Source organism: Phocoena sinus, chromosome 16 (genome assembly GCF_008692025.1).
Source record: "Phocoena sinus isolate mPhoSin1 chromosome 16, mPhoSin1.pri, whole genome shotgun sequence".
In the NCBI taxonomy this organism is placed as follows: Eukaryota; Metazoa; Chordata; class Mammalia; order Artiodactyla; family Phocoenidae; genus Phocoena; species Phocoena sinus.
This window is the reverse complement of record NC_045778.1, coordinates 15,025,608-15,050,055: the sequence shown is the minus strand read 5'-3', so window position 1 is coordinate 15,050,055 and position 24,448 is coordinate 15,025,608. Positions and strand designations below refer to the sequence as shown.

The window sequence follows — 24,448 nt, the reverse complement described above, 5'->3', positions numbered from 1 at the left end:
TTCTCAAATACTTGAAATGCTGTCAAGAACAAAAATTTGATTTGTTCTCTGCTGTCTTGAGAATAGAACTAATAACAATAGTACATCATTAATACAGTCGTCTGTACTATAAACCATACTTCTGTGATTTAACTCCTCCAAAGAAAGAATGTCTAGCACAGGGATGGATCAAAGATGGAACGGAACTGTAAAGTCATGAGTTTCCTCAATCATTGAAAATATTAAACAGTCAACTATTTTCAGCAGAGGACATTTAAGAAATAGTAAGTTCAGGAAAAGATGTCATAACTAGAGTTTTGTAACTAGATTATCAACCCTGAGATTTTGTTATTGTATGAGATTTACCATTATCCAAAGGGCACGTGTGAGATTATTACAGATTATTACAGATGTTCACCCAACATCCAACTTTCCTCTCCTTCCAAGAATGCTGTATGATTATATACACTCACCTCTTGGAAGTAAAACATGACCATGGAATTAATCACTTTGTTGATTAATGAAATATGAGTAGAAGCCGATGCCTGTTACTTCATGTTACTATATTTAGGTTGCAACTGTCCACTTTACTTTCTTGGGGAAGAAAATAGCACTTTGCAAGGTTTACTTTTCTAAAGGAAAGAGGAAAGAAAACCAATGTTCTTGACTAAATGCTCCCCCATAGGTAATCTAGTCTAATCTTTCCCAGTCCTCTGAGACAGGTATTAACGCCGTTTTACAGATAAACAAACAAAGCAGAATTTAAAAATTTAAGGTGATACAGCTTACGGAGCAAGGATTTGAATTCAAGTCTGTCTTACTTTAAAGTTCATGACACAAACGTTTAGTACAGTGGTCAGAAAGAAGCCACCCGAATATGGTAGGTTCTGTGTTTGCTCAATCTTCTAAATCTTTGATTGAAAACATTAATACCAAACAATGGAAACTAAAAGAGCATTCTCAATTTTAAAAAAAAAAAAGAAAGAAACCCACACAGAGGCTGCACATGTGAAAGCCTGTATTTACACACAGCCATCATGTGATGGGTAATTAGCCAGGTAACTATAGGTTTTTCTCTGCTAGAAAAGTATATGTTTCATCATGCTTTGAAATCTGCCTTATTATCAGCACTGCTATGAAAACAGTGTTTTATTTCTTATCGAGTGAATAGGCCAGGCATAAAGCATTGTTTTTGTAGAGCCTAACAGAACACTTCCCTTGTGAACCAAAGAAGTAGAATGAGTAGTTGGAAGATGGGGAATATCCTCCACCATGATTAGCAAGTAACCATTTTCAGGGAGGAGAGGATTAAAACAGTACAATTGCCTAGAATAAGAAGTATCGGATGTCTTGCTAAAACCATCTCCTTAATCACCTGTCACCTAAAGAAGACCGATTACAAACAAGCTGATGATAATAAAAAGATAAGGGAGAGCAAGTCCAGTCTGGATTTGTTTATTTCCCTGCACATTTTTGTCACTGCTATAATCCTGACACATGAAAAAGATTCCCTTGAGGAAGAGAGGAATTAACGAGTGCCAGTATTAATAGGTAAATGTCCACACACAACAAACTCCTACAACACCACCAAAAATCCCTAGGCTGGCAAAGCTAGCTTTGAGCATGTCCAAAAGCTCTCTTAGTAAGTTTCCTCGAATGAGTCTATAATGGAGGATTACAAATGAAGCCCAAAATAGTTAGAAACTAAATACCACAAGTACAGTCGTCCCTCAGTATCCGTGGGGGAATGGTTCCAGAAACCCCGCCAGGATACCAAAATCTGAGGATGCTCCAATCCCTTATATAGAATGGTATAACATGTGCATATAACCTACACACATCCTCCCTTATACATTTGACCCTGGAACAATACGGATTGGAACTGCATGGGTCCACTTACGTAGGGATTTTTTCAATAGTAAATACAGTACTACATGATCCAAGGTTGGCTAGATCCATGGACATGCAGAACTGGGAAAACAGAGGAATCACAGATATGGAGGAACGACTGTAAGTTATACCCAGAGTTTCCACTGTGCAGAGGGTTGGCACCCTAACCCCCTCATGGTTCAAGGGTCAACTGCACTTTAAATCATCCCTAGATTACTTATAATACCTAATACGACATAAATGCTAAGTATGCTAAGTAAATAGTTGCCAAAATGCAGCAAATTCAAGTTTTGCTTTTGGGAACTATCTGAAGGGTTTTTTTCCTTGTCTTTTCTGAGTATGTTCCATCCAAGGTTGGTTGAATCCATGGATGCGGAACCTGCAGATATGGAGCGCCAACTGTACATTGCTTCTCTTTCCAGGTACCAATGGGAAAGCCCCTCCACTAGAGGGTGTCCTAGGAAGTGCTGGACAAGAACTCAAGTCAACCACTGAATCCACACAGGTGTCCCGACCATGCAGAGCAGAGAACGCCAGAAATTTCAGAGGAGGTTGATCATAAAAGTCGCATGTTGACTTAACCTACTAAATATAGCTGTGAAGTCAGAATGCCTACAGGATAGTTAGGACTGTTGCTGGGAAGATAAGACAAGCATATATATATTAAAAAAAAAGATACTGCATTATATTGCTAGTTATAGCGTGAGGTACTCAATCAGGTGGTAGAGACACTGAGTGTGATAAGAGCTCCATAAGCAGGGAAAATCCTTTGGGCAGGATGCCAAACAAGGGCTTAAGGGGCTTCAACTGAAACTTAAAGAGATTTCCTTCAGGTAAGAGTCGTGGAAGGGGCATTCCAAGAATGAGTAAAGGCATGAGCCATACAAAACTCACGGGAGGGCTGGGGAGCAGGGTGTGGGTGCATGCGGTTAAAGAGAAAGGAGACCAAGCAGTTAGACGAGTTAGGCTAAAGCAAGAGGTTTACATAAGCGATAGGAGATAAGAGAGAGAGATAGGCTGTCTTCACATTCTGTGTGCACTCTGAGCTGCCAATTCCACCTCTACAAACGTATGAGGAAAGAGTCATGGACGTGGGCAGAGTTACAAGAATTTCAGAGCTTGTGGGAAAACAGAAGCAAATGAAATGTCCAAATAGAAACACCTCTCTCATGAAACATTATGGCAGGCCGAAAGAAACAGAGTATTTTATAATATGGAGGCACTGTCATAATACACCTGTACAAATTTAAATTGGGGGGAAGGGTATGCATATGAATTTCATACCTATACACTCATTCATATACCTTGGCATATTGATATTAAAAATGCTAACAGCAGTTACTTCTGGGTGGGGGGAAGAGAAGCAACTTAAATTTTTCCACATTTTGTATTGCCTACATTTTCTAATATGAACACGGATAACACTGGCACTCAGAAAAACAACAACAGTGAAAGATCTTTAATAAAAAAGAAAAAAACTGGAGGCTGGGACTGCACAGTTCACTGGATGCTTGCCTACAACATTTGTATCTTATCCAGTCGGCGTGAGGGTATCGAAGAAAGGGGAGCTACTGGCTGAAAGCCAATATTTTTAAAGGGTCAGAAGGGTAAAAGATGTTAGCAATGATTAAAAAATTAAAAAGCAAGTGGAGAGGTCCAAAGAAAGAGGCCAGGCACATTTGGGAGAACAAAGCAAAGCCGCTTCATCCCAGCATACTAACTGAAAACACACAGGGCAAGGCAACTAGGAAAACCCCAAATCGACAGCACTGTTTGCTCAGCCCCTACTGTGCATGAAGCACTTGTAAAGCTTCTGAAACCCCACTATTATTCCAGTCTGTCCTAAATAAATATATTCATTAAAATGGGGTAAAAGTCCAAACCTCAGCTTTCCTCAACAGTGGACCTGTACAAACTACAGACTTAAACACATAATGTTAGAGGAGAGAAGAGGGGTGGATCTTTGACATTTAGGAAAATTAATGTTTTGCAATAAAACCTCACATTTCAAGTACTCTAAAAGACAAACGAGGGGCTTCCCTGGTGGCGCAGTGGTTAAAGAATCCGCCCGCCAATGCAAGGGACACGGGTTCAAGCCCTGGTCCAGGAAGATCCCACATGCCATGGAGCAACTAAGCCCGTGCGCCACAACTACTGAGCCTGTGCTCTAGAGCCCGTGAGCCACAACTACTGAAGCCTGCGCGCCTAGAGCCCACACTCGGCAACAAGAGAAGCCACTGCAATGAGAAGCCTGCACACCGCAACAAAGAGTAGCCCCCACTCACTGCAACTAGAGAAAGCCTGCGCGCAGCAACAAAGACCCAACGCAGCCAAAAATAAATAAATAAAAGTTTTTTTTCTAAAAAAAAAAGACAAATGAGCAGTTGGGAAGAATCAGCATCAATACTAAAGAGAATTAAGCCTAGATGCCCAAATCAAACACCTGCTCACAAAACCCTCTGGAAAAGCCCCATCAATTCACATGTTGGATGTATGTGCTTTTGGGTTCCAAGGTGATGCCATCGTGATAACAGCTATAATAATGGCCTACAGTCAGTAATCATGCAGTGGCTAAAGAGATGAGAGCTGGAAAGTAGAGAAAAATATTTTAGAGGTACAATAAAAGAAGAAAAAAGTTTACATTTCCAACGGAAGGGGAAATGTTGAATCAAGCTTCATTTTTAAAGCACATTTGAGGCACGGTGTTGCACTGTTCAAGGAGGCTTAACAGGCCACGTGGACCAATCAGGTTTGTTCCTCACAGTAGACTCCCACCACCAAATGCAAATGGAAGTATTGCTCCAAGTGTGCCTGTCTATCTATAATACCAGATATTTATGAGCTTGCAAGAAGCCAAGGATGCCTAGAAGACTTTTTCCAAAAGACCCCGGGTATGTAACCAGAAACTAAAGGGGACATATATATTAGCAAGGGACTCAGACCGCAGCTGAATTTCTTTCATCTTTGGTAATCTTCCCATCAGATGGTGACTACCACAGATTTTTCACTGTGATATTCACATTTTTATTAATGAGACTGAAACAAAAGTATGGGTTGGTTGCCTTCTCCATCATGGTCTTTTTTTATCAAAGGTATGGCCATACACCAGAAAACAGAGAATGAAAAAAAAGCAAGAACAGCTAGAGTCCAGGAGGATGATAATGAACTAAACTAACACATATGATAATTTAGGGAAGATGTGTGTGCTGGTCTTTTATCTTATTTGATCAGAGCAGCTTAAACAAAGCTGGACACCAAGCTGGTATTCAACTGTGGATCTTTATTGAGGCAAAAATATTACAGTCCTACCCTAAATGCTACAATATACAACTATAGGAATTACAGAAACTTGAAAGGCACAGCAATGATATTGAGCCACAAAACCTCCTGCCATGTTAGTTGACAATGATGTTCATTAGATAATAGTCTACATTTAACACTACTGTTTAAAAAAAACACAAGCAAAAACAGAGGTAACTAAAATTCAGGAGGTATAGTGGTTGAATAACATCTTTTCCCTCCTTTTTGCCCTAAGGAGTAGAAAAGTCAAGGCCATACAGCTTTAGGGAAGAGATTCCGAGAGTTTTGCCCGTGTCATTCCTACCTGGAGGGTGCCAAGCCCGACGCATGTGCCATGCGGTAAGTTGGTATAAATGGGTAAGTTGGTATAAAAGAACCACCAAAGTGTGTCCTGAGATGAGTGACCAGGATGGGGAAGGATTCTGAAACCACATCCTGGTGGAAAATTGAAAAAACTGGGATTTGGCTAAAACAAGCCAAATAAGGACAGAACTGAGGACTATTTCAAGGAAAGGGGGAGAGGAAGTATCAACTGTACCAGTGTCCAGTCTGACAATTCTATGAAGGGCTCCCCAAAAAGCATGAGTTTCTTACCTTGTTCAAACACTGTATCCAGGAGGTGAATACTGGTAACCTGAATACTTAAAAATAGCACCTAAGTTCCAATTTCACTTTTTTCTTACTTCTGCCTCAACATCTCCAATTCTAAAAGTAAGAATAAAGTCTTATATTCTATGGACTTCTCTTCAGTTGACTATCTAACCTTCAGTCCATTATTAAAAGATCTGAATTTGGTGTCCTAGAAAGTGTTCATCACTGTAGGAAACACTAGAAGATCTGCAAGTCAACAGAAATTCCAAATGGAAGGGTTTTAACTTGGAATGAGCCTTCCTGAGTGATGGCAGTATGATATCTAGACAGCAATATCAATGACCAGCTGTTGACTGGTTCACACGTGGTTAGGTTTCACAGACTTCCCTTCCAGCAGGTGTAGCCGAGATGGCTGAGTGCAGACAACATACATCGTTGTTTATTCAAGACACTTTTTACATGTTCATTCTACCATTATTTTAGGACAGTCTTCAACTACTTGATTACGTGGTCAAGCTGAATTTTAACTTTGAAATGAAATGGAAGAACCTCCCGCCTATGTTCCCAGATCCTTAGAAAATGGCCTGTCACTAAGTTGTTCTAAAGCTTTGAATGTCTCGGGTACAGACTTTTGGAAGTGTGAACTTGCTCCTGTCAAAGGTTCTCTGGGCTGTCACTTTACAATGAAATGAAGCAACCTCTTGACGAAACAGCCACGTTGGCACGTGGACAGCATGCTTCTCCTGTGTTCACTGTGCTAGAATTAGATTCTTTAAAGAATGCACGGTTCACACCACAATACTGTCAGAGGAGCTTGTGAGAAAATCCTTTGGAAATTATCTTTACAAATTTTTGATAAGCCTCAAGTGTAACTGATTTCTATTTTGAACTCAAGGAGGCCAAATCTGTTTCAGTGAAGAGGCCCTTCTGTAGGGATTCCTCATGATATCCACGAACAGAATAATTCAACAATCTATCATCCAAAAAATTTCCCAAGTTTCTATCTTAAGGAAAAAATAGTATAGCTAGCTCGGCAATGGAAGTTAAAATATAAACAACAAATACCCTGAGAAGACTGTTTAATATATACATACAAAATTTACATCTAGGAAGGAAGGAAGGAAAGAAGAAAAGGACTGGCTTAGTAAGAAGCATGTCTTCCATCTTAAGTTCATTAGATGTCTCTGGTGAAAAATACTTCCTATGACAAACTGTCAGCACCTTAGCGTACTTCTCATTAGAGACATTTATACTGTTCTCTTCAACACAAATCGAGAATCCTTCCCGTATCCACATCCCAGGAAGCAGCTTGACATATCAAACTCAAAACGAAGTTGAAACAACCATTTGAAGTACAAGGCCTCCAGAATTTCCAGGCAAAGACTATAGTCAATTTCTAACTAAAAGTACTGGAGAAGACATTTACACCACTGGCCACTTGTGGCCCAGCTTATTTTGACAGAATGTAAGGGGAGAAACTTTATATAAAATATAAATACATATCTCTATATAAACATATAAAAATATACATTTATATTCTTTCTCCATATAGTTGTATATATAATATATACAAATAAAAGAACCTGAAGGATTTTAATAACAGCAGTAAGGCTGTTAAGGCAGACAGTAAGAGTGTAAACCCTGCCCCAAATAACTAGAACATGTGATTAGGGAAATTCATAAGAGACAAATTAGAGCTCATTTTATATCACCTAGCTCCCTATGATATAGGATCGCCTTCTTGTAATAATAATGATAATACCATCTTAGACTTCAGTATCACAGATGCTTCCATGGATACTGATCTTTTTTCTCCACTGACCTTCTCAGAAATCCAGCGAGATAAACAAAGTACACACTATGACCCATTTCACACACGAGGAACCCGAAGGTGTAAACACACAGTGACTTGTGCCGTGAGTGACAGACCTTCAGGACAGGCAGAGGCAAGATTCTCCTGACCTCCCAGCCACTGCTCCTTCACCACCACCATGCTGTCTAGTCCCCAAAGTACAGTAAAAGTCCCAGCAGCAGAAGGGACAGGGGAAGGCACTCTTTCTCCATCTGACGGGACTTTAGAAACAGAAACTGAACTGAGGGAACCCCCAGCATTAAATTCACCCACACCCACACCTTTTGGTCTCTTTTCTTGATTTCAGCTCACACTCCTCTATCTTTTCTTTTTCTAGAGACATATTTGGAGATGAAACCATTCAAAACTGCCCATCCACAGACAGTTTGTGACAGCGTAATTGACAATGCGTCTGCTGCAAAAAAATGAAAATGCTGTTTTAATAACCTTGGCCTAAAATACATTCTATTGTATGCCTCAAAGGGTTTCAATAAAAAGTCAACCTGTAGAGACATATTTTCTTGGCTTAAACAACAATCCAAAGCATATAAATGTAGTCCAACTATAATGACATATTTATAGGCCAATAAAGCTTACACTGCAGCTTTCATACTTCACTTAAAGGAACTCTGTAAGAAGCAGTGTTATATAAAATAATTTGATTTCTTTTCAAACTATAGCCCAAGGAATAAAAAAATGCTAGTATGCTATGTTTAACTGATAGTGTTTATATTCCTTAGCTGTTAAAAGTTTTGTAAAATGAAATAATTCTTCATTTGACTAGTTCCAACTGCCATACCAAATATGGGTATCAGGTCCACTTTATAACAAAAGCTAAGTACTGTAATTCTGAAGACAAAAATAAATAACTAGAGGCTTGTGTAGTGAATGATTTAATCAACCCGATTCTTCTGGAAAAACAGGTTCCTGTGTTCGTTATGCTTATGAATAATACATTCCTTAACCCTTCTATTTTAACATAGTTATTTTTTCTTTCTTCCTTTTCTATAAACGTCAGTATGAAACTGTCTGAAAAAAGGTAAAATGTCTCACTGAGTAAAGTCACAATCTGAATTGGTTTCATACTGAACTTTCTTTCTGTGAAAAGGACAAAGGGGAGGGAAGGGGATGAATGTACTCTCACACATCTCAGAAGTGTTTTTTAAAGATTGTTAGTTTCCCCACTATCTAGATCTACAGTTTCAGTCACCATTTACCATCCTAAATGAAAATGCCATAGGTTTTTAAAAAGCAAACATGACCTCCACAAATATTGTCCTTGAAGGGGAGAGGGATAAAAAAAAAAATGAAAGAGTTGTGATTTGAGTCACAGCAGTTATTGGAAGCTGCCATTTGGGGCAGAGTTTCTCTTTGTGGAGTATTAATTTGTTGGCAGACACACATTTGTGAGAACATTCTTGTTTTTTTACTATTCAGAGAGACAGGAAGTGACACAAACTGGGATTAAAGGGAACTTATTCTACCTAAACACTCAGCAAGAAGAGTTCTTTGATTAGCTTTTAGATGGTAAAATCCCTTCTTTAAGAGTCAACCGAATTATTTTGTTATTATTGATGTTTTAACATGATGAAATAATTCAGTTAAAAAAGATAACATATTGCAGTTTTACTTTATCCACAGAAAGGTGAGATGGCTCCATTCTTTGCTTACTTCCACTAGAAAAAAAGAGGGAGGGTCTTAAGTAATCTCAGAGTTCATCTTCTTGCCCTGGTAGGAACAATGAGGAGTTGGAAGGGTTTTACAGAAGGAAAAACCTAATAAGTGTGTGAACTTCCATTAACAATGTGGTACTGGAAGTGGTTTCAGTGTGGCCAAGAGAAAGGGAGATAAGAAAACCACTGTGTAGAAAGAAAAGTACAGACAACAAATATTTTGATGTTGCAGACAGAGAAAGGAAGGGGTTGAAGAGAAAGTTGCTGGGACAGGAATGCACACAGCAAATGACATCCCCTATATCCCCAATATAAATCCTCACAGTGTAGGCTTGTAAACCTTAGATCAAGCAGATAATGGACACTCATTACATTAAGGAAAGTTTTTGTTTCTCTTTCCACATTATTACAACACAGTGTGCATTCCAATTACAAAAGCTATTTGTCTCAAATTCCCCACAGTTCATACCAACTGAGTAGAATTTCAAGGCTCCAAATTCTATCCTTAAAGGGGTATTTTACATTAAAAAAAAGAAAAGAAAAAAAAAAAGACATGGTGTTTCTTATTCACCAGAGAGCTTCCCAATCCAATCTCCTGTTGCTTATTTTCCCTTCCTCTGCACTGGTCCCTCACAGAGCTGTCTCCCAAATGAGACCCAAAGGGAAAAAAAAAAAAAAAAAAAAATCTGAATCACCTAGAGATCCTTTTATCAGCACACATTCTTTGGCCTTGCCTCAATCCTACTGAAAGAAGAATCTGGGGAAGCTGTACTCAGCAATCAGTATTATTTAAAAAATTTTCCTAAGTGAGTCTAATGAACAACAAGATTTAAAAACCACTAAGTACTTTGAATGTTCACTATAAACCAATTTCTTCTGGAATCAATTATTAAAAAGTTCGATTATGGACATTTTTAGAATTCAGGAAGATCAAAACCTCTAAACCTTTTGATGAAACTAAGAGGTTGGGTTTCTTTTCATTCATTAATAAACTATCAATTTTAAATACAAAACAACTCTTCTATAAATACTCTTGTTTATATGCATGACATCAAGCTTAACCATCTACACATCCTTTTGTTCCCCCATGGGTTTCCTGTTTAGTTTTTTATTAGTAACAATATATTTCATAACTAAAAAAAAAAAATCAAACAAACAGAAGAAAGGTTTTAATGTTAGGGAAAACATAAGACAATAGCAATACAACTTAGATCATATATTAGGCAAGTAATACAACAGCTGTATTATTCAGCATTACCACATGTCAGAAGGCTAGTCATGGTGTGCTCACAAAATTGGCCATGTTAGCAGCCTGTGTAGGAAGATGATTTAAAAAAAAATTCTTTAATTTTGAAATGAAAACCACTAGATTAATAATTTTCTCTAAACGGGCACATGACAATCAGGCCACCATGACCAAAATATTACTGCCTGACATCTACCAAAAGATGCCAGGAAACTGTTGATTGTTAAACTAAAAGAAAATATTAATGCTATTCCCAAAACACAGCACAGCTCATCACAAACCAGAATCACATGAAAGACAAGTCAGTTACGGGTGTTACTCAGTCTCCTTATGCCAATTAAAATAAAAAGTCTAGGTTTGTTGTAGTAGTTAAAATCTAGGTTAAAAAAAACCCAACAGGAAGTTGTTACATTAAGGCATAAAACTGGGCTATGAAAATCAGCATTGTGCTAGAACGAAAGAAAAAGATGCCTTAATATGTTAAAAGTGAAGTTCCTCTTTGCCTAAAGAGGAAATAAGTAGTCTAAATCAGAGGTCAACAACTGTGGTCTTGAGCAATGCTAGGAAAGTAAGTCAGTGAATGCCACAAGGAGTTACAAAGGAAAAAAAAACAAGCAGGAAAGGACACAAAAAAGTCACTGGAGAAGAGAGTGTTGAGAAAAAGCAACAGAATTAATTATGGCGCTCCTCTCCATACACCAATATACACCAGTCACTGTGCTACACCCTTTGTATCTTACATCTCCCAGTGACCCTGAAAAGTTTTTCCAGGTTTTCCAGATGGGGAAGCTGCGGCTTGGAGGTTAAATTATTTTGCCCAAGGCCACACAGCTAAGTAAGCAACAGAGTCAGGATTCAAACACTAAACGGAATAACTACTCCAAATCCCAAACCTATAGTGGAAGAAGGGAAGGAAGGAAAGAAAAAACCATGTGGTTGATGGTAACCACTACACCCTGAAAACTCTGGGGAACCTATGCCGTGAGCTGTGGACCAGTAGTTCCCCTGCTTTGAAACTCTTCTCCTGCTCCACGTGAAGCAGCTCAATCTCTCTTCCTCACTTTGCCTTCCTTCCAACATAAAACAGGAAATTCTGATGTGGTGTTAAAAAATGTCATAGTATCTACTCAGAACAAATATTTAAACTCTCCATTAATTCAACTTTTGGTGCCTCGATTAAGTCTTATGCCTTGACAGCAAATGGAAGCTGCTAAACGCTGAGTGTTATTATATCACCCAGTTCCCAGCACAGGGTTCCACACAGACAAGGTCCTGTGATTCAACAGGTAACATCCATCCCTTCCACCCCCAGTCATCTGTCCATCCATATTCCCAGGTCCCTCTGAGGTTAAAGAAATTATATGCATATATGAATGACAGGGTTTCCAGAAAAACCTACAATAAAAAAAGTAGGTTACTGTATACGCCCACACATTAGATTTAGAAGTACAAACGATAATTACCAAGGTCAGCCTTTTCCTTGAGAACGTCTTTGAAGTTGAGTCCACTGTTCAAGGTTGACTGCCGGTACTTCAGCAGAGCTTCCTTCTGTCCATTCCCTCCCAGGGACTCCATTTTCACTGACCCAGCTTGAAGGCCACATCTCCACTTGGAGAAATCAGAATGTACCCACTTGACCAGGTCTTCAAGCTTCACAATCACCTTTTCGGAAACAGCAATGACTTCATCCTATAAGAGGTAGTGGCGGGAGAACAAAAAACATTATTGGTGGTTCTGAAGTAAATGATACGTTTTCAATAAAGCCCATCTGAAACACCATTTGAGCAGCTGAACCTAATGTAAGCAGACAACGTGTTTTATTGGTGACAGAGAACCTTCAGAAACTCACTTCACTTCAATGGTTTTTCGCTGCTTGTGGTCTACTTGAGGAATAATTTATAGGATTTATTTGTTATGTGCTTAGAAAATGTCCAAAAATTGGACAGTAATTCTAATAGCCATGCTATTTGCCAAAGCTCACTCTCCCTACTTGACCACATGGGCGAAAGCTAATTTTTAGGTGCCATTAATTTTACAAAATTAAAAAAGTGAGAACTAGATGACTAATGGTTAGTCTGTCTCTATATAAATGGTCTAAGTAAATCTGGGATTCTTGGAACTCTGACTCACCCCCAAATTCCTATGTTTATGGTACATTTTCCCTTGGCTTATACACAAATATTGAATTTAACTTTTGTCCTAAAATTAAATAAAACTGTGATGTAATCCCCGAAGAAATACTTCATAAATGTTATGTGCTTCCCACTGAAAGAAACTTACACATTCTCATGTTTCTTAAAAACTTTGTAAGTTGAGAAATGAACTGATTTTTTTCTTTTAATACGTATGGGGTAAGAGGCAAAGAGGGCAAGTGAGGAGAAAGCCTTTGAATCTAAGAAAAGTAGTTGAAACTTCAGTTTCTCCTACGGATCATAAATTTCAATTTCAAGCACCTTTAATTGCTTCCAGGAAACGACCAACTTTTCTGACTCAGAATTAATCCAGCAAGATATTTAATAGATATCCGTACACGGAGCAAAGGAGGGCCTCTCTTTCCCGAAGATTCTTTGGAAAAGGCTTAAGAAGATCATCTCACTGGGTTTTAAGTTAAATTATTTGAAGCATTTGACATTTCAACTTGAACTGACTTCTTCCATTTCTTTTACTTCACATTTCTGAAGAAAGCTGAGCTGTGAAAACCCCTAAGCTTACAAAATCTTAGAAATATTTTTGACAAACAACAACAGGAAGATGTCTCTGAGTTATTAAACAAAGGGAATTCACAAGTGATTTTGGCTAATTTTGCTGTAAGACGTGACTCTTTCCTCCTTCTCTCCCACCTACACACACACACACACACACACACACACACACACACACACACACTCTCTCTCTCTCTCTCTCTCTCTCTCTCTCTCTCTCTCTCTCTCTCCTCCAAAGCAAACAAAAAAGGGTTTATTAAGATAAGCTTCCCACAATAAGAAGCCCCGGATTCAGTTTTTTAAAAATGTTTTAAGGTAGGATCTAAAATTTCACTTTTCCTCATCCAGTTCCAAGCTGCCTCTGAGAAGAGTTTGTTAGGCACCAGCAAAATAACAAATACTCTATCAAAAATGAAAAGTAAAACTTTTGTAATGGAATCCTTTCTCTTATCATGATTAAATATGAACTTCCACTAAATGGGAGACAAAGTAGAAACTGTTTTTATTCTCTGCTCAAGAAAAAAAAATGTCAATACTTTATATAAACAATGGGGCATATTACAAAGTACCATTTGGATGGATGATTTCACTCAGATTCACTACACCATCCTCTTGAAATAAAAGATCTATAGTTGTCATGCATTTTATAGCTATTACATGGTGATTATTAAATGTCACAATAAAAATTCAGGCTGGGTATTGTTTCAAAGCACATGGGAACAGCTTCTGGACAGGGAACAGCTTCTGGACAGGGCATACCAGAAATCAAGTTTAGAATATACTGGAAAATAATTAAGTATCATGGTATATAAGTCTCAATATTAGCAAAGATGGAATTTGGCAACAGTTTTACCAAATATGGTTCCCTAGAAGAGACAAGTTTGGAGATGAGTGTTATTTTCAAATAGCTCTAACTATGATCAAATGATTATCATTTCAATTACCAGTTGCTTCAGAACTTTTCCAAGAAATGGCATGACTAGCTCTGGCTGGCTTCCAACACCCGCCAAACAAATAGTTTATTAACCGAGAGAAAATACAATCCTTATGATGTCATTGATGAATAATCCCATCTTTCAAGATCCAGTCTACAGGTTTAGTCCTCCCTCTTTTCTCTCTCTCTCTGAAACAGACCTTCTGAATATATACACAATGCATAAAAACAAATGCAGGAATTCAAATAAACATGTATAAGCCGTAAACCCAAGTTTGGCTTAACTGTGAAACCACCAGTATGTTTCACTGTGGATTCACAGAGAAACTGGCCCTGCAACATTGTCCAACGCCAGGATTTAGAAGGAAATCTGATAAGCGGAGGAGGGGGAAGCAAAAAACCAACCCCAAAAACAAAATAGCCGACATATATATAGAAAATGTCTCAGGAAACATTACTTTGTACACACAATGGCATAAATCACATGTTCGTATTTACTATTCTGAGGCAGTTGCTGACTAAAGTTCCTAATACTCACCATTCTTGGGCAAGTCTCTATGTCTAAGAAAAGAATTTCAATAAGCTCATCTCATGATTACATTAGCTCTCTGCAAACCGAGAATTAGCACTGGATAACTACCGCTGATTTACTCTAATGCAACCCAAAAGGAACACAAAGAAATACACCTTGTTATTCTATTAATGCACTTTGGCTTTTCAATTAACCCAGAGCCTAATCAATGTTTATGTAGGCTGCGTTGGGATACTTTCTAAGTCCACATCCCCTTTCATCATTGTTTCAAACTGCCCACTTCTGTCGTTTGGATTTTGTTTCTCCCACTGCATAATAACAGCGTACTCAATCACAGACTCCTCTAAGTCAGAGGAGATCCTCTGGTCAAGAAGTCATGTATCAGCCAGCCTATGTGTATGGCTGGCCTCTCCAAGTGTTGTAAGTCCCAAGGGAAACTTGGGACGCCCCTGGTGGTGCAGTGGTTAAGAATCCGCCTGCCAGTGCAGGGGACACGGGTTCGACCCCTGGTCCAGGAAGATCCCACATGCCGCAAAGCAACTAAGCCCATGCGCCACAACTACTGAGCCTGCGCTCTAGAGCCCGCGAGCCACAACTACTGAGCCCACGAGCCACAACTACTGAGCCCACATGCCACAACTACTGAAGCCCACATGCCTAGAGCCCGTGCTCCGCAACAAGAGAAGCCACCACAATAAGAAGCCTGTGCACTGCGACAAAGAGCAGCCCCTGCTCGCCGCAACTAGAGAAAGCCCGTGTCCAGCAACGAAGACCCAATGCAGCCAAAAATTAATTAATTACTTTTTAAAAAACCAATTGGGAAACTTTACACAAAGTCGCCTGACTTCTATCTTCTCTTATAAAATAAAATAAAGGGTTATCTGGGGAAAAAAAAGAGAACAAAAAAACCCCTCAAAACAAAGAAGTTGAAACTGAGTAGAGGTTGCTTTCTTTAGATGAGATGCAAGTTCTCTAGTCTGCCACTGACCCCACCGTTCCTATCTCCTTACACTCAGTCCACACCGTTCCTTTACCTGCCTGGACCCTCCGGCAGGCACCCACCACTTAAATAAACGTTCACACCCTAATTTATCCCACCTCCCTCACTTTAATGATGAGGACAGTAAGGTTCAGTGACATGTCCGACTGTCAACTTCAGGCAGAACTTGGACAGGAATCCAGGTTTCCTACTGGCCAACATAGCATTCATCCTGGACTCTGGAGCCAGACTGCCGGGGTTCAAATCCCAGCCCTGCCATTTACTCCCTGTGGAATACTGGGCAACTTCTTTAACTTCCCTGTGCTTCCATTTTTTTAAACGTATGTTTTTAAAAAATGTTAATGATACTGTCTATCTCTGACAGTAATGGTGAGGGTTAAATGTGTTAACATAAATGAAGTGGTACATCGGATTTAGCTGTCATCACTGTCATTGCTTCTCTGAATTAGTGTTTTCCAAAGAGTGCCACACAGAGATGAGTATAGATGGTTCATGGATAAACCTTTTAATATTTAATGTAAGTTACTCACTGCTTATTTATTTTTGTGGTAACTTTCCACTTATGGGGAAGTGGTACTGGTTTCCCATTTATAGGAGATATAGAAGTTTCCTCTTTAAATAAATTTTAGTTAAAAAACAATGGATCGGTTTGAACAAAGCCATTAAATAAACCCAGTAGATGTGGGTATGGCAAAAAAAAAAAAAAAAAAAGTCAAGATGCTATGAAAATGACTGAAATTTGGGACAGTACATGATATATCAGTGGTTCTCAAAGTGTGGCTCAGGAACCCTGGGGAATCCCCAAGACTATTTCAGGTGGTCCACAGGGCAAAACAATGATCATAATAATACTAAGAAATTATTTGCTTTTTCAAGTGTACAGTGGGGTTTTCCAGCGACTACAAGACAGCTGGTATGGCAAAAGAGTGAATACAGAAGGAGATACGAGAATACAGCTGTCTCTATTAAGCTCGACAGTAAAGAAATTTACAAAAATGTAAAACAATGCCACTGTTTTTACTAATTTTCTTTGTTTTTGAAAATAGGGTTAATTTTCATAAAAATGTGTTACATTTACATGATGGCTTTATATTCCCATTTTCATTGTATTAATATTAATTTACAGTAAATTTTCCTTTTTTTATGTACAGTTCTATGTATACCATAGTACACATGGCAACTACTGATCTGTGCTTGGTATAGTTTTCTCTTTTACAAAATGTCATATAAATTAAATCTCACAGTATGAAATCTTTTAAGGCTGCTTCTTTCACTTAGCATAATGCCTTTGAGAGCCACCCATGCTGCTGTCTATATCAACAGCTTGTTCCTTTTTTTCTGCTGAGTAGTACCTCATGTTATGGATCTGTCCCATTGACAGACACTGGGTTGTTTCCAATTTTGGCGATTACAAATAGAGCTGCTATAAATATTCATGTACAAGTTTTCGTGTGAACATACATTTTCAGTTCTCTAGAGTAAATACCTAGGAGAGGGATTGTTGAGTCATATAGTAAGTACATATTTAATTTTGCAGAAGCTGGACAACTGTTTTCCAGAGTGGCTGTAACATTTTGCATTCCAACCAGCAATGTAGGAGAGTTCCAGTTGTCCCCCATCCTTACCAGCACTTGATACTGTTGTCACTGTTAATTTATTATTGCCACTTTAATATGTACGGAGTGGTTTCTGATCATGTTTTTAATTTTCATTTCCCTAATGGCTGAAGATGTTGAACATCTTTTCAGGTGCTAATTTGCCATCCGTATATCCTTTCTGATGAAGTGTGTGTTTAAGTCTTTTGCCCATTTTTAAACATTGGGTTGTCTGTTTTCTTACCGTTGAGTTTTGAGAGTTCTTGTACCCTCTTGATACAGGTCTTTTACCAGATATGGGGTTTGAAAATATTTTCTCCTGTTCTATAGCTTGTCTTTTCATTCTTTTAACAGCGTGTTTCACAAAATGAAAGCTTCATACTTTGATCAAGTCCAATTGGTCAGTGTTTTTCTTCTATGAATTGTGGTCTTACTGTTATATCTATGAACTCTTTGCCTAATTCCTGGTCATGAAGAATTTCTACTTTGTTTTCTTCCCAAAGTTTTATAGTTTTACATTGAGAAGTATAATCCATTTTGACTTAGTTTTACATAAAGTGTGAGGGTCAGCTTGACATTCATTTTTTTGGCATATAAATGTCACTTTATTTTTAAAAAAATTAGTAAGCATTTAAAATCATTTTAAGTTTTAATTTCTAATACCAGTAGATATAACCCACATAAATCAAAGCTCCTTTGCGGTCCTAGATAATTTGAGTATAAAGGGTCTTGAGTCCAAAAACTTTGAAAACCACTATATCACTAACCAAGGCCGTTCTTATTCTTAACTTTGCTTAATGTCTTAGTAACAATTTAATAATGAACAACTCTACCTTTGACTTGAAACTCTCCCTCTCATTAAGAACTGTGAAGAATCTGAGATTTTACTCTACTTTCAAACTTATAAGTTAGCTTGTCACAGTTTCATGGATGCTTGCAGAGGACACAGACTCCTGGTCAGAGACAAACGATGGTTTATAGCTCACAGAAATAGCTGTAGTCAAAGTATCAGCATTTGTGTTGGATCTTTGATAACCAATTCCCAAAAAGAGATACCAAGAGGGCTAGATGATATGTGTCTACAGAGTGGGGTGCATTTCAGGAGAAGAACCCCAAGCACAGGCAACCCAAATCTTTTAATACTGATCAGTAAGTATGTCTGCCCTTTGTTCTGGAGGAAGGCACTTAGCTCCATCTTCCAGGGCCGTTCACTATACAAACATCCTTGAAAAGATAGTTGGAACAAAGAGCCAGTGGCTTTGCTCACAAGCGTACAGATACTCATACTCAGTGGCCCATGAAACATACCTACCCAACGCCGAACACCTCTACGTTCCCTTGCTTTGTTCAACTTCTCTCCTTCCTCATTCTATTTCCCTACAGGAAAAATGTAGGAAACATTTATCTTTATATGCTGTCTGGGTCCAGTCTTCTTTCTCTGCATATCACTCCTTGAAGAAGTCATTCTCCATGGAGATTCCAATGTTACTCTCTAAGGCCATGACTACATTCTGTCGTTTGGTTCCAACTAGTTGGTTCAAACCTTCATCCAGACTCCAGTCCTTTGTCCAGTCCTCAATTTAGATGTCTCAAGAGTCAACTCAAATTCACCGGAACCGTACTACCAACTTGGCTTATGTGTAAGAAAAGAGCTTAGTTGACACAAGAAGAATTTAATACTCCCCAACTGTGGTTAACTTTTTGCCCACATCTATTCTTCCTTTCATCTTTAGTAACAGACTGCTAATTTGCTCGGCACAGAAACAGACACCACTTCCCTGCTTCCCTTACAGCCAGATGCGGCCACGTGACCAAGTTTTGACCAATGGGATGTACCAGTGATGTGCGCAACTTCCAGGTCAGGCCCTCAGAGGGGACGGATATGCCTTTGGATCATACAAATAAAGGCACATCTCTCAGGAGAAAACGCTAGAGGGAGTCAGGTCTCTAGATGACTTCGTAGAACCCAGCCATCATACTAACCCTGAAACACTTACCCATAGGCTGTGACATGAGAGATTTTGAACTCCCAACTTATTTAAGCAGTTTTAATTCTGGGTCTCTGTTAAACAGAGCTAAACCTATATATATATATTTTATTAATATATCATTCCTCAGGAGAGAAGACATGAACGGAACCTTCCCTATAGCACCACGTGGTACCCAATAACAGACCATTGCTGAGGACAGCCATGTTCAGCTATGTTAATGGAGCCCAAAGGACAATAAACACATACATGTATTATCAGAGGGGTTGGCGAGCGGGGGGCGGGCGTAGAATGAAAACAGGAAAACACGGCATATTCACCTTAATTGTCCCCAAACATCCTGGGGTTTTGCACCAATGGACTCAGGCAAGGGGAAGAAAGTGTCCTGTTGGGCCTGGCTGCGTTGGCCACTTCCATTGCTCGCAAGCCTCCCTCAGATACCTGATATTCAAGGTACCATCTGCCCCATGACTCTCCCTGTTACACATTAGTATGTTCTGCTAACAGGACATCTACAAAGTGAGTAAAAGGTTTCACTCTGCAGGCACGTGGTTGCCAATCAGAGGTCCAAGAAGGTCCGGCAGAAGAGAATGGTAATGTGGGTCAACAAGATGAAGCTTTCACTGGTCAGCGGTGAAATAATGAGAAAAATGAAGACAACACAGTGAGTATTTCAAGAAGCTAAATATGCTAGATTTTAAGGACTACCCTTGTATCAGCCAGGATCCCAACAGGAAAGACATGGAACAGTTAGGAGGGTTTTACAAAGGGACTGATGACAAAGATGTTGGTGGGATATAAAAGAACCCTAAGAGAGCGGTGATGCAGGAACCTGGGCTAACGGCATCTCAGCCATCACCACTCCCGGGTGAAATCGTCAAAAGGGCGGGGGATGGTTACCAGCGATTCTTCTACCAGTGGCTCCGACTCTTCCTTAGAGGGACACCAACAGCCTGGGGGAACCTCCCATGTAAGGACAGGGCATAAACACTTGCCTTCATTCTCCTTCCTCCCTCCCTCTTCTGTGGGGGAACGGCACTGGAAGCCCCCGGTCCCAGGAGCTCTGTTACTGGAGCCACACAGGGGGCCTCCAGGACAGAGAGAAGGGTGCAGCGCTGATCTGGGGAGGCTCCCTGCACACCTGCTATTTAGGACTTCACCTCTCCTCCTTTCAACTGGTGTTACAATAATCTTTTTTTCCTCTAAAATAAGGATGGTAATGGATGCTGGTAGCTGCTTTTTAACGTCCTTACTCGGCAAAATAAAATGGTATCAACACTAACTTGGTCCCCGAACTGGGAATTACTGTGCTTATTACCTGTGACATAATGTTAAATCTTTGTTAGGTGTCAGTATTTGATTCTGAATTGCATAATTCTCTCTCCTACAATAAACACCAGAATCGCAGAGACTTTTTAGCGGCGAGGACGTTTAACTTTTACTTCTCCTGTACCTCCCAAGGGGCCATGGATTGTGCTGGGCCCAAAGCATACAACAAGTATTTATTTTTAATGGTCCCCCTTGTCTGGATGTCCCACGCTGGGGGAAACTGAGAGCTGAGGAAGCACTGGCTTCTGAGTCTCATGGACCCGGGTTCAAAGGTGGCTCTACTGTGTTTAATGTCCATGTCAATCTTGGGACATGACATTATCTCACCAAGGTCTCATTTAAAAAAAGGGCGGGGGGAATCAGATAAAAGAACCCACCTCACAGGGTAACTAGGCTGTTGGAGTAGTTCTAGTACAACTGTCAACACAGGCATCTAAGAAATGATGGCTATTACTGTTATTACATAACATCACTTTAAGTGAAAATGAGGGAAGGAGGGTGAGCGATCTTCAGATGTCACCTGCAAGGAACTGTGCATGTTCTTTACTCCTCTTAATTCTTTGTCTGGGGACAATAATATCCCTGGAGCTCCTGCTGGGTACCTCCAAGGCCAAGGGTGGGCCGGAAAGCAATTAAGAATGTCTGGGCTTCTCCTTAACCCTCAAGGATACAGCGGTGGCAAACTCTGAGGTGCTTTACTCTACCCAGACGTTCGTCTATGAATTTGACAGACATCATCTTATCTAATCCCCATGAGGACTCGCTGAGGTAGGTCTCCTCAGGCCCATTTCAGAGATGACAAAACTGAAGTAGAACCAGAAACCAGCTTCATAAGCCTATCATTTCTCTGGGAAATTGGTCTCTAAGCCTTTATAGTAGTAACACCCCAACCTACTCCTACCCTGGGATAAGTGAACCTTCCCCATCTCCCAGCAATTTCCTGGGGTGTCTGGGACTCAAGGTCATTTGGGGACAAAAAGATTTCTAATTTTTTCATTTGTATTTTGGTTTTGCCCCCAAAGTAAGACTACACGCACTAGTTAAAAATGTGAAGACTCTCCTGTTGTCTGAGCGACGCAGGAATCCTCTCAGGTTTGCTAAGGGTTAACGTGACTCCCTTAACACGATGAAATGGATTTGCCACGGAGGCTCATTAGTGTACTGGGTTCCAATTTCCCAAGCCAGCCCCTTTTCTTCCAGCCTTTTCCCTCCCCCTCACCAGACACTGGGGTGATGCTTGTGGCTCGGTGAATTTTGGAAATCCATCCTGGTGCAATTACAGGGAGTAAGCAAACAGAAGACTGCTCTGAGCGGTGATTTGTCAAACGTAATGTGACCATCCTTCATGGCACAGCCAAAGGCCTTTGAGTATCAAATAAGTAATTCAAAAACCCTAAGTATTTTAATATTCCTAAAAACATTTTTAATACTCGCTAATCTAAAACCTGTTAGGATGCAGCCTGCTCCCATGACCAGAAGGCCCACTCTAAAGAAAGCCCGAGAAACATCCTCTCATTAATTCCCAGTTCCATTTCTTTCCTTTTGGATTTACTATACGCATGCATCTTCTTTCCTCCCTAAGATGAAAAATAAATGTACACAGAAATCAAGAAAATGCATCCCAGCATCCTCTCTAACCAGGCAAGCATGTGATATGTAGAGAAGATGCCTTAAGTCAATGGTTGAGCCAGCCTACCCTTCCTTTAGCCAAATTAATAGGGTGTTAACATCACAGTCTATTTTTTAACTACTTTCAGGTCGCCGTAATAAAAACTAGCTTGGCCCCCACATACTTAGCTCTGGCCGTTAAAACAGAAACAAAAGAAGATAAATGAGGCCAATTCCAGGGTTCACGCGCAGCTGAGTTACCTATGAGAACATTCTCTGAAAGCAAAAACAGTCACCATAAAACCCAAACTCAACCACCACCCAACCGAGATGTTCCAATATGGTGAGTGGCTTCAAACCATTACTTTTACATCTGCTGACCCTTTTTCCACCTAGTTTGACAGGCATACGGCACACTGCCCGGGTACGAAGTTCAGCAGGGCCCGTATTCAATCAAGACCCTAAAAGGAAGAAGGAAATTCTCTGCCCCTGTTGGTCTATGAACATCACGGTGGAGCCGACTGAAGAGTCAAGGTTATTGGGGATCGCACACAGCACCTTGGTAAACTGCTGTCATTAACGAGAAGAGCAGTCTTCACAGAGTCAGCAAAAGCCTTACGCCTACTTAGCCCACTTTAATGCAGAAACCAAGTAAATCTTCCTGTTTTCTGTAGCCTTTATTTAAACATAAACATATGATTTAGACATGCTCCCTCTTGTTAAACATTTTCTTTCACTTTGTTCACTTAGCACAGTTCACATTATTATCCTCACATGTACAAGGGCAGTGGAATAATTTGAGACCCACGGTTTTATTTAATAATGTAATTATCCTATATTGGATTACTTAAAAGGGGCTTTGTATTTTACAGTTCTAGCTTTTCCCATACCAGTGATATGCTCTGACACAGTAACTGATTCAGGCTTCAGTCAAAAGCTCTAAACTCAGTTTGGAAAAATATTGAGTGTTTCTGAATAAGCCAGGATTAATAAAAGAGCCAATTTGCAACCACAGTTGGTGACCTTTCTACTCCTGTTCAAAGACTGTGGTGTGGAGGCCAACACAGAGGACAGACACGAGCAACTATGGCTGCCTGATTCCAACTCCCTGCCACCTCAGTGAGGCGGTACAAACCAGAGAATAAAGCCCAAGTTTCCCTCAAGGTAAGCTTTCTGAAGGCGGGGCTGTAACTTGCCTTCCACATCTTCTGATATTCCGTAGACAACCAGGAGGAGCTGAATGCGTGAATGAACGAATGAGTGAATGAATGCTACCGGGCATTCCGACAAAACAGTTGCAAAAGGGAATCCAGAAGGAGCTATCACAAGCTGAGCTTCATCCGGTGCTACTGTCAGGAGGGATTTTGTTTGAGCTTTTCCCCCAACTCAACTCAATCTGATCCAATTAACCTGCACTGACTCTGCTCTGTGCCAGGCATTGGACTGGGAACCAGCCATGCAGAGAGAAGGATGAAGAAGACACGGGTGCTGCCCTTCAGAAATGGGCAGTGCCCAGGGCTCCTGTTCCTTGCCTAGAAGTGAAGGTTACTCTCTCTCTAGTCTCCTTTGCCAGAGAATCCATTCATTCTTTCACTTTCAACGTCCGGGACATCTACTCTGAGCTGCGCAAGGCACTAGGAACAGCAGCAGGGGGCTGGGGAAGAACTGCAGTCTAGCTGGGGTGGGGGACACAGGACACATACAGTAAAGCACAGTCCTCAGCTAAGTGTGACTTATACAATGAGAAACTGTCATAAGTGAGCTCATTCATTCAACAAATATTTATTGAGCACTAACTATATGTCAGGCACTGGGATCATAGTCAGAAATTAAAACAGATAAAAATCCGTACCTTCCTGGAGCCTACAGTTGTGTGTGGGGTTAGGGTACATGTGTGTGTGTTGGCAGAGAGGGGAGTGGGGGGCCAGATAACAAAATCTGCACGGAGAGGGAACAGGATACAAAGGCACTGGGAGGGACGCGGTATGTTGTCAAATTCAAGGTGAAAGAAAAAGCACATAGCATACGTATATCCTATAGCTGATTCATGCTTCTAAATTTGAATCCGGACTCCTTTTCTCTAAGTTTCTGGCAGGTTTCGCATGGAAGCTACCCCATAAATCAATTTCCATTATTAAAAACTGACCAGAATCTGGGAATTCCCCGGCAGCCCAGTGGTTAGGATTCCGCACTTCCACTACAGGGGGCACGGGTTCGATCCCTGGTCAG

The 24,448-nt window shown here is 40.1% G+C and overlaps 1 protein-coding gene across 2 annotated transcripts in view; it reads right to left on the bottom strand.

Annotated features, from left to right (window-relative positions):
- Nucleotides 1-24,448, bottom strand: part of ARID5B (AT-rich interaction domain 5B) — a 188,691-nt gene that overhangs the window by 145,761 nt on the left and 18,482 nt on the right. For both annotated transcript variants that reach the window (XM_032609231.1, XM_032609232.1), the window contains one exon: nucleotides 11,995-12,220. In XM_032609231.1, the coding sequence (XP_032465122.1) occupies nucleotides 11,995-12,220 (226 nt within the window). The remainder of the gene's footprint in view (nucleotides 1-11,994; nucleotides 12,221-24,448) is intronic.